Source organism: Suncus etruscus, chromosome 12 (genome assembly GCF_024139225.1).
Source record: "Suncus etruscus isolate mSunEtr1 chromosome 12, mSunEtr1.pri.cur, whole genome shotgun sequence".
NCBI lineage: Eukaryota > Metazoa > Chordata > Mammalia > Eulipotyphla > Soricidae > Suncus > Suncus etruscus.
In genome coordinates this window covers 32,112,331-32,128,164 of record NC_064859.1, presented here as the reverse complement: position 1 = coordinate 32,128,164, position 15,834 = coordinate 32,112,331, and the positions used below count along the sequence as shown (strand labels likewise).

The following is a 15,834-nucleotide window of genomic DNA, read 5'->3' as shown; positions in this document are numbered from 1 at the left end:
TTATCTGCATATAAGAAAAGCACAAGCTTCCACATACTCATTGGCTAATCTTGTTTCCATAGACATCCTCTCAAATTTCACTGGCCAAAACTAGATTTCATGACTATCATTTGTTATAAACTAAGTTAGAGGTGAAGCTTTTTTCTGATTCTTTAGAAACAGGCATGAAAACATCCTCAGTTTTTATATTTTGTGTCCAAATAACATTTTGTCACCTATAAGAACTCTCATATCTATGTTTTTTGAGAACCTCAAAACAGAGTTTTCTTCTTTTTTTTTTTTTTTTTTTTTGGTTTTTGGGTCACACCCGGCAGTGCTCAGGGGTTACTCCTGGCTGTCTGCTCAGAAATAGCTCCTGGCAGGCACGGGGGACCATATGGGACACCGGGATTCGAACCGACCACCTTTGGTCCTGGATCGGCTGCTTGCAAGGCAAACGCCGCTGTGCTATCTCCCCGGGCCCAGAGTTTTCTTTTTTTTCTTTCTTTCTTTTTTTTTTTTTTTTTTGTGGTTTTTGGGTCACACCCGGCAGTGCTCAGGGGTTATTCCTGGCTCCAGGCTCAGAAATTGCTCCTGGCAGGCACGGGGGACCATATGGGACGCCGGGATTCGAACCGATGACCTCCTGCATGAAAGGCAAACGCCTTGCCTCATGCTATCTCTCCGGCTCCAAAACAGAGTTTTCTAACTTGTTCTAAACTCCTTGTTATTGAAGTTTAATTGACAAAGATTGTATTTTTGTTGGCTTTGTGCTAGAAATTCTATGCTTTGTTGTGGAGCTGAGGATCACAAATGGTAAAGCTGCAAGTATCAAGCTTGACCTGTGGGAAGGTACTGGGAATCAAACTCTCATCTTCTAAATGCAAAGTAGATGTTCTTATATTAAGTCTCTTAAGTTACATCTCCGGGCCCCTCCGCTTGTGACGGTAAAAATAGTAGATGTATTTGATACTTGGGAAAGTAGTATTCTACCTGTGCTAAGGTCAGCACTGGTCAGTAGATATAAACTTTTTCTGTTGGTCAGATTTGGGTGAAAACAGAGCCTCAAATTGTATTCCTTGGTACACAGTCTAGTGAGGAGAGAAAGTAGCTGGATGCTATCCTACTTCAAATGGCAAACGATGTCTGCATTCTCCCTCTGGAAACTTACCAGCTGTAATTCCATATTGACGATTTTCTATGATCACATCTTCCCATTTATTTTTGGCTATATCTATTGTGGTACAAATGGGTGAAAGTTTTTCTTAATATAATGCATATATTTTCAAAGACATATCCATAATCATTATATTGGATATAATGGTAAGAGATTAGCCAGATGATCTTTAAAAACCCTCCTCGCAAATGATACTAAAAATTGTGTATTTTTTTCTCATATTAATGTGTTGCTTATTTTTATTAATGACAATCAAATTCTTGGAGTTTTTCAAGAATTTTAAATATATAAGTTGGCAGCCACACACACACATATATACAAACAAGGAAAAACTGCTACTTAATGTTTTGCATCCCCTAATATGTACTTAACGCCCACTCAGGGCTTGCTTAGACTTGGTTGGTAATTACAATTGAGCTGTAAAATATTTTGACAGTTTCCAACTGTTGTGTACTTGTTAGTCATTTGGTGACAAATGCAATTTGGTGAGGTTTTTTTGGTGGGGCATGTTTAATTAAAAATCTTTCAATTAAGTAGTATTCCACACTGAAAATTAATAAAAAGTTTTGCAGCTATGTGCTACTTTTACTTTTCCCCCAAGGGAGGGTAAGGTGTTTTGTTAAAAACATTGCAATGTAAGCAAAGCTTGTTATACTTTTATGCTTCTACTTCTCTTTACAAGCTTTTACTTGTCGTGTACTAAAGCATAACTGCTCAGAACTTTATAGCCTATACATCGCATATGATTGACCTAGGAAAATTAACTCAATGGCAAATAAGTCAAATTGTTCATGGTAATTATAGGACTAAAATGGGACATGGAATAAGTTTTTGTTATATGTTTTTATCCCTCTTTTACAATAGCAAAGCTCCTAATAATAAGCTCATTTGGGCAATATGACAGTTCCTAGAAAGAGTATCAAACCTTTTAAATCAAATTAGGTCACTTGTTTAGTTAAAGCATTTTAAAATCATTATTAAACATATGGCTATTAGGTAAATATTTCTGAAATTATAGAACCAACTGATAATAGAAAAGTTTAAGTACTTTGTGATTTCATCCAAGAATAAAACAGTTCAAGTTCATATCCAAATGGTTTGCAAAACATACTAAAGGTTGTAATTCTAAGCTCCTCAAACTCTATATCCTTTCTATATTGCTAATAAGAATTTTGATCATGAAATCAATAATATACATAAGAATTTTCAAGGAAAATAGGAATCCAATTTAGTAGCATTTTAATCCATTTTCTTCATAAACACATTCATGATCTGTAAGAATAAAATCAAATGTTAAGCTTAATTAATTTGTCCTGTATCAGGTTAGGCTTTATTTTGAAATGTATAATCACCCTAAATTATCACTGCTAAGTAATTTATTAACCAGACCACCTTTATTTACTTTTATAATTAATAAAATCATTGAAATGGGGTCAGGAAAAGGGTGGAATTAAGCTGGTAATTGCTTGCACAAATTACCAGAATCAAGTAAGACAATTAAAAATATTAAGTTGTATCCATGATTATACAATTTATAAAATTCATGGAACTGTACACATCTTAAGGAAAATTCTTTGTCTATGGTTATACTTCAATACTTCTGTGCTTTAATAATCTAAAAAATTGAGTTTAAAAAACTACAACATCCCAGAATATAAAATTTGTATTATATGGCTAACTATTCAGGAATCACATCTATTATTGAAAATACCATACCCTCATGCCCAAATACTATGTTAATATGCAATTTTTATATTCTAGTAGATTCTTTACATAAATTAAATATGTCTCTTGGAAATCCCTATAGTTTCCTCACAGTTAATATTCTTATGTTTCTATGTTTTATGTAGTCTGTATTGACATTTTTATTCTCGTTGATATTACTGAAATATTTTTTTTTTTTTTGTGGTTTTTGGGTCACACCCGGTAGTGCTCAGGGGTTATTCCTGGCTCCAGGCTCAGAAATTGCTCCTGGCAGGCACGGGGGACCATATGGGGCTCCGGGATTTGAACCGATGACCTCCTGCATGAAAGGCAAACGCCTTACCTCCATGCTATCTCTCCGGCCCCCTACTGAAATATTTTTTAAAAACTTTCTGTTGTAATCATACTTAGCTTAAAACCAAATTTTGATTGGAGACTCCTATAAATGAATTTTTGAAAATATAATTGAATTTTAATATTTATCAGGAGAAGATACCTCATCATTAAATTATTGCATGGAAGTTAATTTTTGTCTTTTAATTTTAGTAATTTAAATTAGCCTATATACACTTAAATTAATGTGCTATGTTCAGCAAACATAGGAAACCATTTTTCTTGACACAATACTAATGTCATTTTAGTGGTAAATATTTGTGGATTAGTCGCCATATCTGGCTGATCAAGGCTTACTCCTGGCTCTGCACAACGATCACCTGTGATGGTGCTTTAGGGGACCATATGCAATGCATAGGAACAGAACCTGGTCAGCTACAATTAAGGCAAGTGCCTTAATTCTTGTGCTATCTTTCTGGCCTTAGTATTAAGTATTTTAAGGTATTTTCCTTTCCTCTGTAATTTATTTTTTTTATCAAAGCGATTCAAATAGAAAGTATGACTGAGATATTTTTTAAATTTTTGTTTGAGGGACCAGACCCAGCAGTACTCAGGACCTATTTTTGTCTCTATTATCAGGAATCAGTATTGGCAGTATTCAGTGAACCATATGGGGTGCCAGGGAACCCAGCTCAGCTTCCTTATGCAAGACAAACACCCTATCTACTATACTCAGACTGATCCACAGCATGAAGACAGTCTATAAAATTTAAAAAAAAAAAAAAAAAAAGCTAAGAAGTGGGGAACAGCAATGAGTAAATTAAAAAAAAGTTACTGTATATTATTCAAATATTTAATTTCTAATAAAAAATGTCAAAGTCATAGGTGTGCAAAGAAATAAGAAAATTTGGGGCCGGAGAGATAGCATGGAGGTAAGGCATTTACCTTTCATGCAGAAGGTCATCGGTTCGAATCCCGGCGTCCCGTATGGTCCCCTGTGCATGCCAGGAGCAATTTCTGAGCACGGAGCCAAGAAAAACCCCTGAGCACTGCCGGGTGTGACCCAAAAAACACAAAAAAAAAAAAAAAAGAAAGAAAAAAAAAGAAAAAGACATAAGAAAGTTTGGCCTACTCAAAGGAAAAAGGATTAAGAAAAATAATCTAAAGATATTTATTTAAAAAAAAAACCTAGTTGGTATAGATAGAGTAACAAATTATAGAGATTATTTTTATTTCAATAAAATTTAGATGTTCCTTTCCTATTTAGTCTTCTGATATTTTGTTTGTTTAACTTAATTTACTTTATTTAAAGAGTATGTAGCACAGAGTTGAAAGTTGATTATAATAATACATTTGTTTTCGGGTAAGTGAAAGAAAAATTATTAAGGAAGAAGGAAAAAAGAATACAGTAACATGAAAATTTGTGGAAAGTATTGTTATCTCTATCGAAGTTATTAAGTCATTGTCTGAAAATTTAGTAAGCTCCTGTTGACCATACTTTTGTTGACTATACTATTACTTCATTTGTTTCTGAACATTTGATGGCTTTAGATACACACTGGCATCTAAATTGTTGTGTTCTTATGATGATGACAATATTAAACAAAAATGGAGATTTTAGGACCAAAATGATAGCACAGCAGGGAGGACAGCTGCCTTGTATGCAGCTGACCTGGGTTCAATTCCTGGCATCCCATCTGGTCCCCCAGCACCACCAAAATTAATTCAAGCATAGAGCCAGGAGTAATCCCTGATTATTGTTGGGTGTGCCCCCCTCCAATAAAAAAAAGTTGTCCCAGTCTCAAATTGAAGTGCCATTGCTGAAGCTGCAGCTGCTAGGACTTCTAAAAATATAAGAAGATGTGGGGAGAGTATCTGCACTGGTAATATCAGTGCAGGTGTCTCTGCAGAAAGTCAGAGGAGTAGTGAAGCTGGGCCATTGACAAAATAGCATTTATGGGTGATGGCTACAATAGGCTTGGCTTTGGCAGGGTGAAGACTTGTCCGCCCTCTCCTCACAAAATTGCCAGCGTTCAGCCATGGGCTGAACTCATAATTTTTCACAGCTTGATTTACATTTCTTTCAAGAACAGTGAATCTATGGAGCTGACCTGGTGCACACATGGTGATTGTATTTGTGGGCATGATCTCAGCTAGACTTCTGTTTTAACCAGAAACTTAACCAGAAACTATTAAAAAGATGTGTAACCAACAATTTTTACAATGACTCCTTTCAAGTTGCAACTTTTATGTATATTCTTTTAAATTTATGATTGATATAAATTTAATCAAGTAGGTAAAATATCTGTGCAACAAAATATATAAATCAATGGTAAAAGAAATTGAAGACAAATAATTAGATGTGTCATTTTTATTAATTGAAAGAATTAGTATATTATTACATTTATACTTGCTAAAACTGTGGATTTCAAGCTATTCCTAGCTGGACTTGAGAGATAATACAAACTGACTTGCATCTGACTGACCCAAGTTTGATTTCCAGAAACCATATAGTCCCCTGAACCCTCTGGAATGATTCCTCAGTCCAGACCCAGAAAAAGCTCTTATTACCACAGGGTATGTTGATCAAGCCTAACAACAAGAAGAAAGTCCAGTCACTATAAAAATTTCAGTAGTATTTTTTTCACATAGATAATACAGTCCTAAAATTTATATGAAATCACGAAGAATCCCTATAGCCAGAGCAATCTTTTATTGAGGGGTACACCCAGCAGCACTCAATGGTTACTCTTGGTTTTGAACTCAATCCCAATAGACTCAGGGGACCAATGGAATGTTGGAGATCAAACCCAGTTCAGTCACATGCATGACATATGCCCCACCCACTGTTCTGTCACTCTGGCATTTGCCAAAGCTATCTTTTTTGTTTTGTTTTTGTTTTTGGGTCACACCCAGCAGTGCTCAGGGGTTACTCCTGGCTGTCTGCTCAGAAATAGCTCCTGGCAGGCACGGGGGACCATATGGGACACCGGGATTCGAACCAACCACCTTTGGTCCTGGATCGGCTGCTTGCAAGGCAAACACCGCTGTGCTATCTCTCCGGGCCCTGCCAAAGCTATCTTAAGGAAGAAAAATAACCTTTGAGGCACTGTGCATTTTTATATACAGTTGTTACATAGCTATAATAATCAAAGAGGTAACTTACATACACATACACTGAACAGAATAGAGCCCAGAAATCAACCCACACAAATCTAGTCATCTAGTATTTATCAAGTATGCCAATAACATTAGACGGGGAAGAATAGTATCATAAATGGAATTAGGAAAACGGTATGTACATTCAAATGTATAAAATTAAACTCTTTAAAAGCTCTGCACTGTATGTAGAAGGCCCAGGTTCTATAGGTGATACTACCTCGTTCCTTAAGCATCACTAGGAAGCAAGGTCCACGTAAAAAAAATATGAAAATATGAACCTGGGTCTAGAGAGATGATTCCAGGTGAAAACATGCCTTGCATGTAGCTGATCTCAGTTTAATCCCTGGCACCAAATACGGTCCCAAAGCACTACCAGGAGAGCATAGGAGTAAGCCTTAAATAAAGCTAAGAATGGCCTCAAAATCAAAATTACTAAATATTAAAAATAAATGTGAATCCATAAAACTTTCATAAGAAACAGATGAGAGCTCCTTGAAATTAGTCTTGAGTGATATTTTAGCAATACACCTAAAGGGGCAACAAAATTAAGAATTAACCAGTGGGTTTACATCAAAATTTAAAACTTCTGTACAGCTTATTAAACAAACACAAAAAAGGTAGCCTATGGATTGGGAGAAAGTATTTGCAAATTATATCGTAAGATGTTAATAACTAAAATTATCTAAAATATCTAAAAGTATCTACAACTTAATAATAAAAATTATAAAATATATATCTGTCTTAAAAATGGGTAGAGAGGGCCGGGCGGTGGCGCAAGAGGTAAGGTGCCTGCCTTGCCTGCGCTAGCCTTGGACGGACCGCGGTTCGATCCCCCGGCGTCCCATATGGTCCCCCAAGAAGCCAGGAGCAACTTCTGAGTGCATAGCCAGGAGTAACCCCTGAGCGTTACCGGGTGTGGCCCAAAAACCAAAAAAAAAAAAAAATGGGTAGAGAAACAAATTATTTCAAAGTAAACATATAGGTTACCTACAAATATATGAACAAGTGATTAACTCTATTGATCATCTGGAAATGCAGACAAAATATAGCAGATGCTAATGAGAACATGGAAATAGTGCCCTTTGTGCTGTTGTTAGGAATATAAAAAGGTGCAGTTTCTATAGAAGTTCTTCAAAAATTGAAAACTAGAATTTCCATATAATTCAGCATGCTGGGTCCCAAAGATATACTGATACTTCCATATTTATATTACAATTTACATTGTGAACATAATTCCCATTGTGAACGTAGGGGCTGGAGTGATAGCACAGTACGTTGTGTTTACCTTGCGTGTGGCCAGCTTGGATTCAATCCCCAGTGTCTAGAAAAATCCCCTTAGCACAGCCAGGAGTGACTCTTTGAATCATTTGACAATACCAGGTTTGGCTCAAAACAAACAAAAAAGGTGGAAATAACCCAGGGCTCTATCAACAGCTGAATGAGTGAATAAAAGGTTAGAGTATAATATTACCTGTTTGTGTTGAAGGGGGGGGTTGTCATCCAAAGTCCCCAGTGAATTCTTGATACTGAAGATAGTACCCAAGCATATTTATATGCATATATATATATAGATAGATATATATAGATATATATCTTAACTGTGCGTCTTTTTCACATTGGTTGATTACAGGTTACTGAAACTGGAATACAGAACTGTAGATATGGGAATGTTAAATAGTATTTAACCTTACAAGGAAAGGAATTTGGGTGCATGCCATACAACATGGATGAATATTGTATCATCCTATTGACATTGACGAAAGTATGTTAAATGAAATAAGCCACACACAAAAACACAAATAACTAAAGTAGTTGGGATTATAAAAAAGAGGAAGTGAAGGATGATAGTTTTCAGAGGCGATGGGAAAGATGAAATGAGAAATTACTGTTCAGTCAGCATAGCTGACTGAAGACAAATTATTTTGGTGATAAATGTTGGATGCTGGTGATGATAATAGAAAATGTTTTATATTCTCAAAAAAAAAAAAAAACCTATAAGGACTAGGAATCAAGGCATTCTTGGTTTGCAGGCTATACATATCTTTTTTGTGGGGGGTGGGGTGGGGTGCCAGACCTGGAGATGCCCAGGTGTTACTCCTGCCTTTGGAACCAGGAATTGTCCTAGCATTTTTTCAGGTGACCATATGGGATGCCATGAACATATCTGGGTCAGCCGTGTGACAGGGTGTACTACTACTGACTGTACTATTGTTCAGGCCCATGGTTATGCATGTCTTTGAATCTGTCATCTTAGATGAAGCCATATTTTTCTTTTGGCCTTTTTAAGATACCCCTTTGCTCTATATCTTTTAGAATTTCTGTAACAAGTTTTGAAGTTTTAATTAAAATACAACTTCAACTTTGGGGGGGGGAACACATGTAACTGTACAATTTTCTGAATTAATGGGTTGTATTAAACTTTCAACCTTTTTCTGGATATTGTGTTTCTGTTGTAAAATATGTTTAGTTAATGCCTGCTGTATTGGTTGCTGCTTTTGTTTTTAATTCCATGTTCCCCTCCCCTTCCCTTCATTGCTATTATCACTGCTATGTTGTTGTTGCTGCTGCAGCAGCAATGACTGGCTTGTACACACCCCGACATGATCACACATTAGCTGTGTTGCACAACAAGTTGCAGTACTTAGATAACTCATCAAAGTACTCACTGAGATTTTTACTTGTAATGTGATGCTTGCACACATTCCTACTGGAACTTCACTCTTAGTTGAGGCACAGAGTTACAAGTAAATCTTCTAATTAATTAATATTGTATAATTTGCCATCACTTTATGTCCTTATTATTTCACAATAAAGCATTTTGTTTTTAGCAATCAAACACACTACTTGCATATCTATTCCTTAGTAATCGATTTCTGTATGCCACAAATGGCCTTAATGTTTTTATTTTCCTTTGTTGGTAATAGTGTGGTAGTTGTTAGTTTTAGTTTTGTACATTGTTTTTTTGTATTCAGTGGCCTCTTTAAGTTCTCATTAATTTTAGTAAAGTAGGGCTGTAGTGATAGAACAGCAGGTATTTGCCTTGCCCATGGCCAACCCGAGGTTTGTTCCCAGGCACCCCATATGGTTCCCAAACAACACATGGAGTGATTTCTAAGTGCAAAGCCAGAACTAACCCTTGAACACTGCTGGATGTGACCCAAAAACAAAATTAAAAAAATAGTAAATTATCTTGTAGTTTCCTTTCCATTTTCTGCAATTATGTTATTTGTAAATAATTCCAATTTTATTATTTATTTTCATTTTTTTAATTATCATTTTCTGAGTATTTTTGGGTGTGCCACACTGAGCAATGCTTAAAGGTACTCCTGCTTCTACTCTCAGGATGTTGGTAAATAATATTGAATAATAAATAAATAAATAAATAAATAAATAAATAAATAAATAAATAAATAAATAAGAGTGAATCAAAGTGGTAATACAGGGTCAGATGATAAAATAGCAGGTAGGGCATTTGCCTTGCACACAGGTAACTCAGGTTCAATCCCCAACATCTCGACAATGTGTTCCCCTGAGACTTCTAGGAATAATTTCTAAGCTTAGAGCCAGGAATAAGCTCCGAGTGTGGCCCCAAAACAAAAAACAAACCAAAAAAAATGATAATACATTCTTGGTCTAAAAGAAAATATTTCAAATTATAATTTTGATATTTGCTGTGGATTTTTTACAAGTTAATCTTCTACTACTAGTTTGCTAATATTATTTTATAAAATATAAGTCGACATTAAACTTAGTTAAGTTAAATAATTGCAATTGACTGATAACTGGGAAAAATCTTTATGGTTGATGACAACTGAATTTAATCTTGAAGTTAGGTAGAGTGGGACCATAGCAGTTATGTTTCAGACAGAAGCTAATCCAATTGAAAAGTGATGCCCTATAATATCAGAATGAAAATGGGTGGTCTAGGAACTAAGAATGAATTTGTAGTTATTTTAGAAAAATGGTACGTCATCTAAGAGAGTAGATACTTTTAAAAAAGACTTAAGATTTACTGCCCAGAAATATTTTTCTATTAGATATTTTATCTTGGTTTTATCTTTGTTATATGTTTTAAGAAAATTATTCCTAGGCAATGGGTCAAATACAGGAGGAGAATAAAAAATCTGTGAGGAAGATTTTGCAATAACTTAGGCAAAAGAAGATATATTACATAAATTTGAAGAAAATAAGTTTGAAATAGCCCTTGTATGAACTTAAAAAGACTTCATAGGTGAAAAGAGTTCAGAGCTGATTCTGCATTAAAATTTTTGACAATTGGGACAATAGGAATATCATTTGCAAACATAATGAAAATAAAGTCAGTTATAAAGAAAGATTTATAATTATGGTTTAGAACATATTGAGTTTGAAATTTATATGGCAGAAAGGACAGCCAGCTGGAAATGTCAACTTGAGATAACTTGAACTATAAATGTACATTTGGGAATCTTCTGGATGGAAGTGATAGTTGGAATCCTGGGAGTGAATCAGCTAAGTGTGGAAAGAGAAAACTATTTAGAGCAATACCTAGAAGAATATCTGCTTTCATGGTTAGGAGAAATGGTGGGGGGGGGGGGCAGCAAAAGATAAAGCAGCTTTTGTTAGAAACAAGGAGGTAAATTGAAAAATTTTGCAACTATTAAAATGTCTGAAATTTAGTAATAGATTATTTGATGGGGTTTTTATAGCATATCCTGTTGCTAGTTTTAGCAAGAAAAGTGAGATGTCTTCTTTTTTTGTTTTTCTTTTTTTTTAAACAATACATTAAAATAGTCTGAATCAGAACATGGAACTGTTAAGTAAAATAGTAGTCTCAAATTCTGTTTTGTCATAACTATACCACTTCAGATTGTATCCATAATGATGATTATTGGCATTTTTCTAAAGTTATACTTTAAAAACTAGCTTTACTTAGAATGGTACAGTTTTGTCCACATTGTGCCTTGAGTGAGGGAGAAACTCTTGGAGGATCACCTAATGGAAAAACTTAGGTCATTCTGATTATAATTTTGTAATTATAATGGCTTTTAGAAAATATCTTCTCAGTACACAAAAATATAGCATCTGCGTTTTTCTTCCCAGTTTGTTAGTTTTATGCTTCTAGTCAGTGGAAAAATATGAAAGAACTTTAAAAGTCTTGTTTCGTTATTCCCATGATAGTATACTTCAAGGGCAGGGAAATACTGTATCTCTTAGGCCAAAGGAATTCCCTTTCTAATATCCCCAATATACTGTGCCTATGCAAAAAAAAAAAAAAAAGCACAAATTAATTTTGTTTTGATTTTGTTATTGTTGTTTTTTTCTTTCTCTTTCTCTTTTTTTCTTTTTTGTGTTCTGTTTTCTTTTTATTTCAGGACCATGGTTATTGTGTGGCTATTGTCTTTATTACTGTGGTGCTTTTCAGGTTTTTTGTTTGTAGCCTAAGGACTCCTCCCATTTTTTGCTTATTTGATTTTTCCCCCATTTAAATTTTTTTTCCTTCAAACAGAACCACATAACTTGGACCTTCTTGTTCCACCTCACAAATTGAGGGGGAAATAATGGATGGTACCAAGACCAAACAGGCTTATGAACATTAAGTAGAAACAAAAAATGATCAGACTTAAACATGAAATCCAGGGGCCAGGCGGTGGCGCTAAAGGTAAGGTGCCTGCCTTGCCTGCGCTAGCCTTGGACGGACTGCGGTTCGATTCCCCCGGTGTCCCATATGGTCCCCCAAGCCAGGAGCAACTTCTGAGCACATAGCCAGGAGTAACCCCTGAGCATTACTGGGTGTGGCCCAAAAACCAAAAAAAAAAAAACATGAAATCCAAAGCCAAGGACAATAGAATCCATACCCAATCTACAATAAGCTAGACACAGAGGGGACCACTTATATTAGCACCCTGGGGGTAAAGGAGGGGGATATGGGATGCATGCTGGGACCAGGGGTGGAGGGAGGACAGCATTGGTGGTGGGATTGCCCAATTCAATGTCACTATGTAGTTAAAATATTACTGTGAAAGATTTGTAATCCACTTTGGTCAAATTAAAAATTATTATAAAAAAGACTTTTTCCAACACTGGAAAGCTTGTTTCTAATTTTAGTAACAATAACTTGATTTCTTTGGTATATAGTTATCACAAAATCCTTTCAAAACTAATTTTTCACCAAATCCATAAAATAGATATATTATCAAAATTTATAAGAACTCCATTCTACACATGGAGTATATAAAGATTATTTTATATAGTTAAATCTTTGTTTTCAAAAAAAGGGGGGTGGAGGAGTCATGCTTGATAATCAAGGTCTTAGAATTTTCCAAAAGTTCCTCAAATATAAGAAGTTGGGGGCTGATAATACATTGGTAGTAATTACATAATTAACATTCACATGCTGTATATTCAGAATTATTCTGGATATCTGGAATAAACCAATAAAACACTAAAATCTCTCCCTCCTAGCCCTTTTACTTAGTGAAAGCAGATGAGCGAACATTTTGATAATAACCAAAAGAACATAAATGAACTTTAAAGAGATAAGTACTATGGAAGCGTAAAATGAGGTAAGGGAAGTGAGGAGTACTAGACTGTGGATGGCCCATGAAGATGGACTGCACTATTGTTGTGTAGTCAGTATAGACCTTGTAAAGATGGCTATAGTACAGGTATCTTAGAGGATCCCATCTTGGCAAATGGAACTGTTTGCTCAAAGGTTAGTTAAGGTAGACTCATGTCACAGACATCAAAAGAACAGCAAAGAACAGTATAGTTCAAAGAGATCAAGGGATGGTAATGACAGAGAAGGGTAGGCAAATATTATACCTACACAACCCTATAACATTGCTATCATTATAGTCTCCATTTTAAACGAAGGGGAATAGTCATAGAGAAGTCAAGTAACCTCCACATATACTACAAAATTAGATTCATCTATACCAAAAGACAACTTTATCTAGTTATATTGTTACATAGTTATTTTTGAACTGATTTAACCACATGCTCCTTGTATGAAAGGTCAGCAGTTCTGAAGTGGATGATTCACTGAACAGTGACTCTAATTCAAATTTATTTTTCTCTGTAGCCAACATGACCTTTCATAGGGTGTGTAATTTCAATTATAAATTTTCAATTATAAATGACTTATTTTTTTTGGCAGTACAGTTAGCATCCCTCTAAGGTGTTTTAATATACAACTTTTATATTAATAAGGTAAACCCAAGTCTTAGCTTAGATCTCAGAACTTTTTCATACTAAGACTTAGAAGCAGAATATTCTTCGTAGTCATAATTACATGGTATTATTTTCTTAATTTTTAAGTATAGAGAGTCATGATATAACATTGTGATACAGACCTTTGTACACCATGTACAGGACATTGATTAAGGTAAACAAATGTAAGGCTAGTATATAGATTATTTGGTTAGTAACTATGCTTGAAATTAATACCTTGCTATATAATTTGATCTCAAAAGCATTTTAGTAAAGAAATCCTTTAGGAGCTGGAGTGATAGCACAGGGGTTAAAAATGCTTGTATTCCTAGTCCCTTGAGTACTGCCAAGTGTAATCCCTAAGAACCAAGAGATGTGGTCCCAAACCAAGGAGGGGGAAGAGAGACAGAGTAACACTAAGACACAGAAAGATAGAGATCCTTGAAATAATACAGAATCTAAAAGAGTATTTGTTATCAGTTTATTGTGCCCTTAGGTCATTCTTAGACCACTCTATTCTACTTCCAGATTAAGTGACTGGTAGGGTTTGAAAGTTATAGTTGAAATTCACTTTTAGGTGAAGAAAATTTAATAGTTTATTTTAAAAGCAAGTTTTTCTAAAATAGATTATTATATTGTGAATTCACTTTTTATTATATGTTAATATGTAGAATTATCCAAATCTGTTCATCTATGAATTTTTGTTTTTGTTTTTGTTTTTGGGTCACACTCGGTGGTGCTCAAGGGTTACTCTGCTCTGTGATCAGAAGTCGCTCCTGGCAGACTCAGGCTCTGAAGACCATAAGGGAAGCTAGAATTTGAACCAGGGCTATCCTGTGTTGGCCATGTGTTACTGCTCTGGTTCCTGATCCATGAATTTTAAAACACTGACCTTAAATTATAATTGGTCCTTTAAAAACCACATTTTTAGATTCATGGCTTTTATATAATAAGTTACTATAATATTTATATAATTTAAAATATAATGAATTATTTGTTTGTCCTGATAGCCTTCCTACTGGAGCAATGAATACATGAGTCATAATTCTGTGAACTTCATGCTTTTAACTTTTTTTTTTTACTAACATTCTTTTGTTTGTGGAGGCATCATTATGTTAAAAGGTATGCTTTAATGTAATTGTATGCTATCTAAAATGCATATAGGAGTATTGTATTAAAGACTCAACTCTGATTTTGAATCCTCCACTACTAACAATTTCTTTTGCAGTAATACCTCAAAGTACATTATTTTTAATCTTATTTAAAATTATATTTGTACATAATTACATTTGGAGAAACTTTTCAACGTATGAGTTAGTTATTTAGCCCTAAGTATTAAATACTTTAATGTCTCCATCAATATAGCTCTTAACTTATTCTTATAGGTAAGTTGAAAATCTTGCATATATACAGCCTTGTCAGGCAAATGCCATAGGCTAAAATTGAAGATAATAGCTTTAAGATTCATGTCTCTTCTTAGTGGTTAGAGTTGTCTTGAAATGACAGTTTTGAAGGACATAAACTGACATCAAAGGATTCAAATGATCTAGTTAGATCAATTAATGTTAATTTTCATCTTCCATTAAATTGTTTTAATGTTTTCCGTTTCTCCTTTTTTCTAGCCAAGCCCTATACCAAGTCCTGTTTTGGGGCAAAAGCCAAATGCTAGTCAGTCATTGCTTGTATGGTGCAAGGAAGTTACAAAAAACTACCGGGGAGTGAAAATCACTAATTTTACTACATCGTGGAGAAATGGTTTATCTTTTTGTGCAATATTACACCACTTTAGACCAGATTTGATGTAAGTAAAAACATTTACCATTCCCTATGAATATTTTGCAAGTAATATTTATTTTTTGAGGTGTTGACTCCCAAAGAATGCTCAGAGGGCCTGGGAACTAGCTGTGCAGGCCTGGTTGTTCAGTTCATTTCAGTGACGGGGGCCTGGGAATTTTGGCCCTGTGGTGCTGAAGACTGTGGGTTCACACCCAGGGTCTGGCACCTCAGGGAAATATCTGATATGCTAGGGAGTGAAGTGTGTGATATCAAGGGTCGAACTCCAGACCTAATTTATGCCAGGCATGTATTCCAGCCCTTTAAATTGTCTCCCTAGGCCCCAAATAATAATATAATTTCTTAACACATGGCCTAAAGTATTATGGCTTTATGTTTGAGATTCTTTTTTATTACCTAAAGACTTTGTGGGGGGTTTTATTCTGTTGTTTTTGGTTTAGAGCAGTGCTCAGGAGCTGCTCCAAGGCTCTGCACTCAGGAATCATTCCTGGCTG

The 15,834-nt window shown here is 35.0% G+C and overlaps 1 protein-coding gene across 4 annotated transcripts in view; it reads left to right on the top strand.

The window, feature by feature from the left end:
* The window catches only part of EHBP1 (EH domain binding protein 1), a 291,044-nt gene that overhangs the window by 164,979 nt on the left and 110,231 nt on the right, over window positions 1-15,834 (top strand). For all 4 annotated transcript variants that reach the window (XM_049784722.1, XM_049784723.1, XM_049784724.1 and 1 more), the window contains one exon: window positions 15,169-15,347. In XM_049784722.1, coding sequence (XP_049640679.1) covers window positions 15,169-15,347 — 179 coding nt within the window. The remainder of the gene's footprint in view (window positions 1-15,168; window positions 15,348-15,834) is intronic.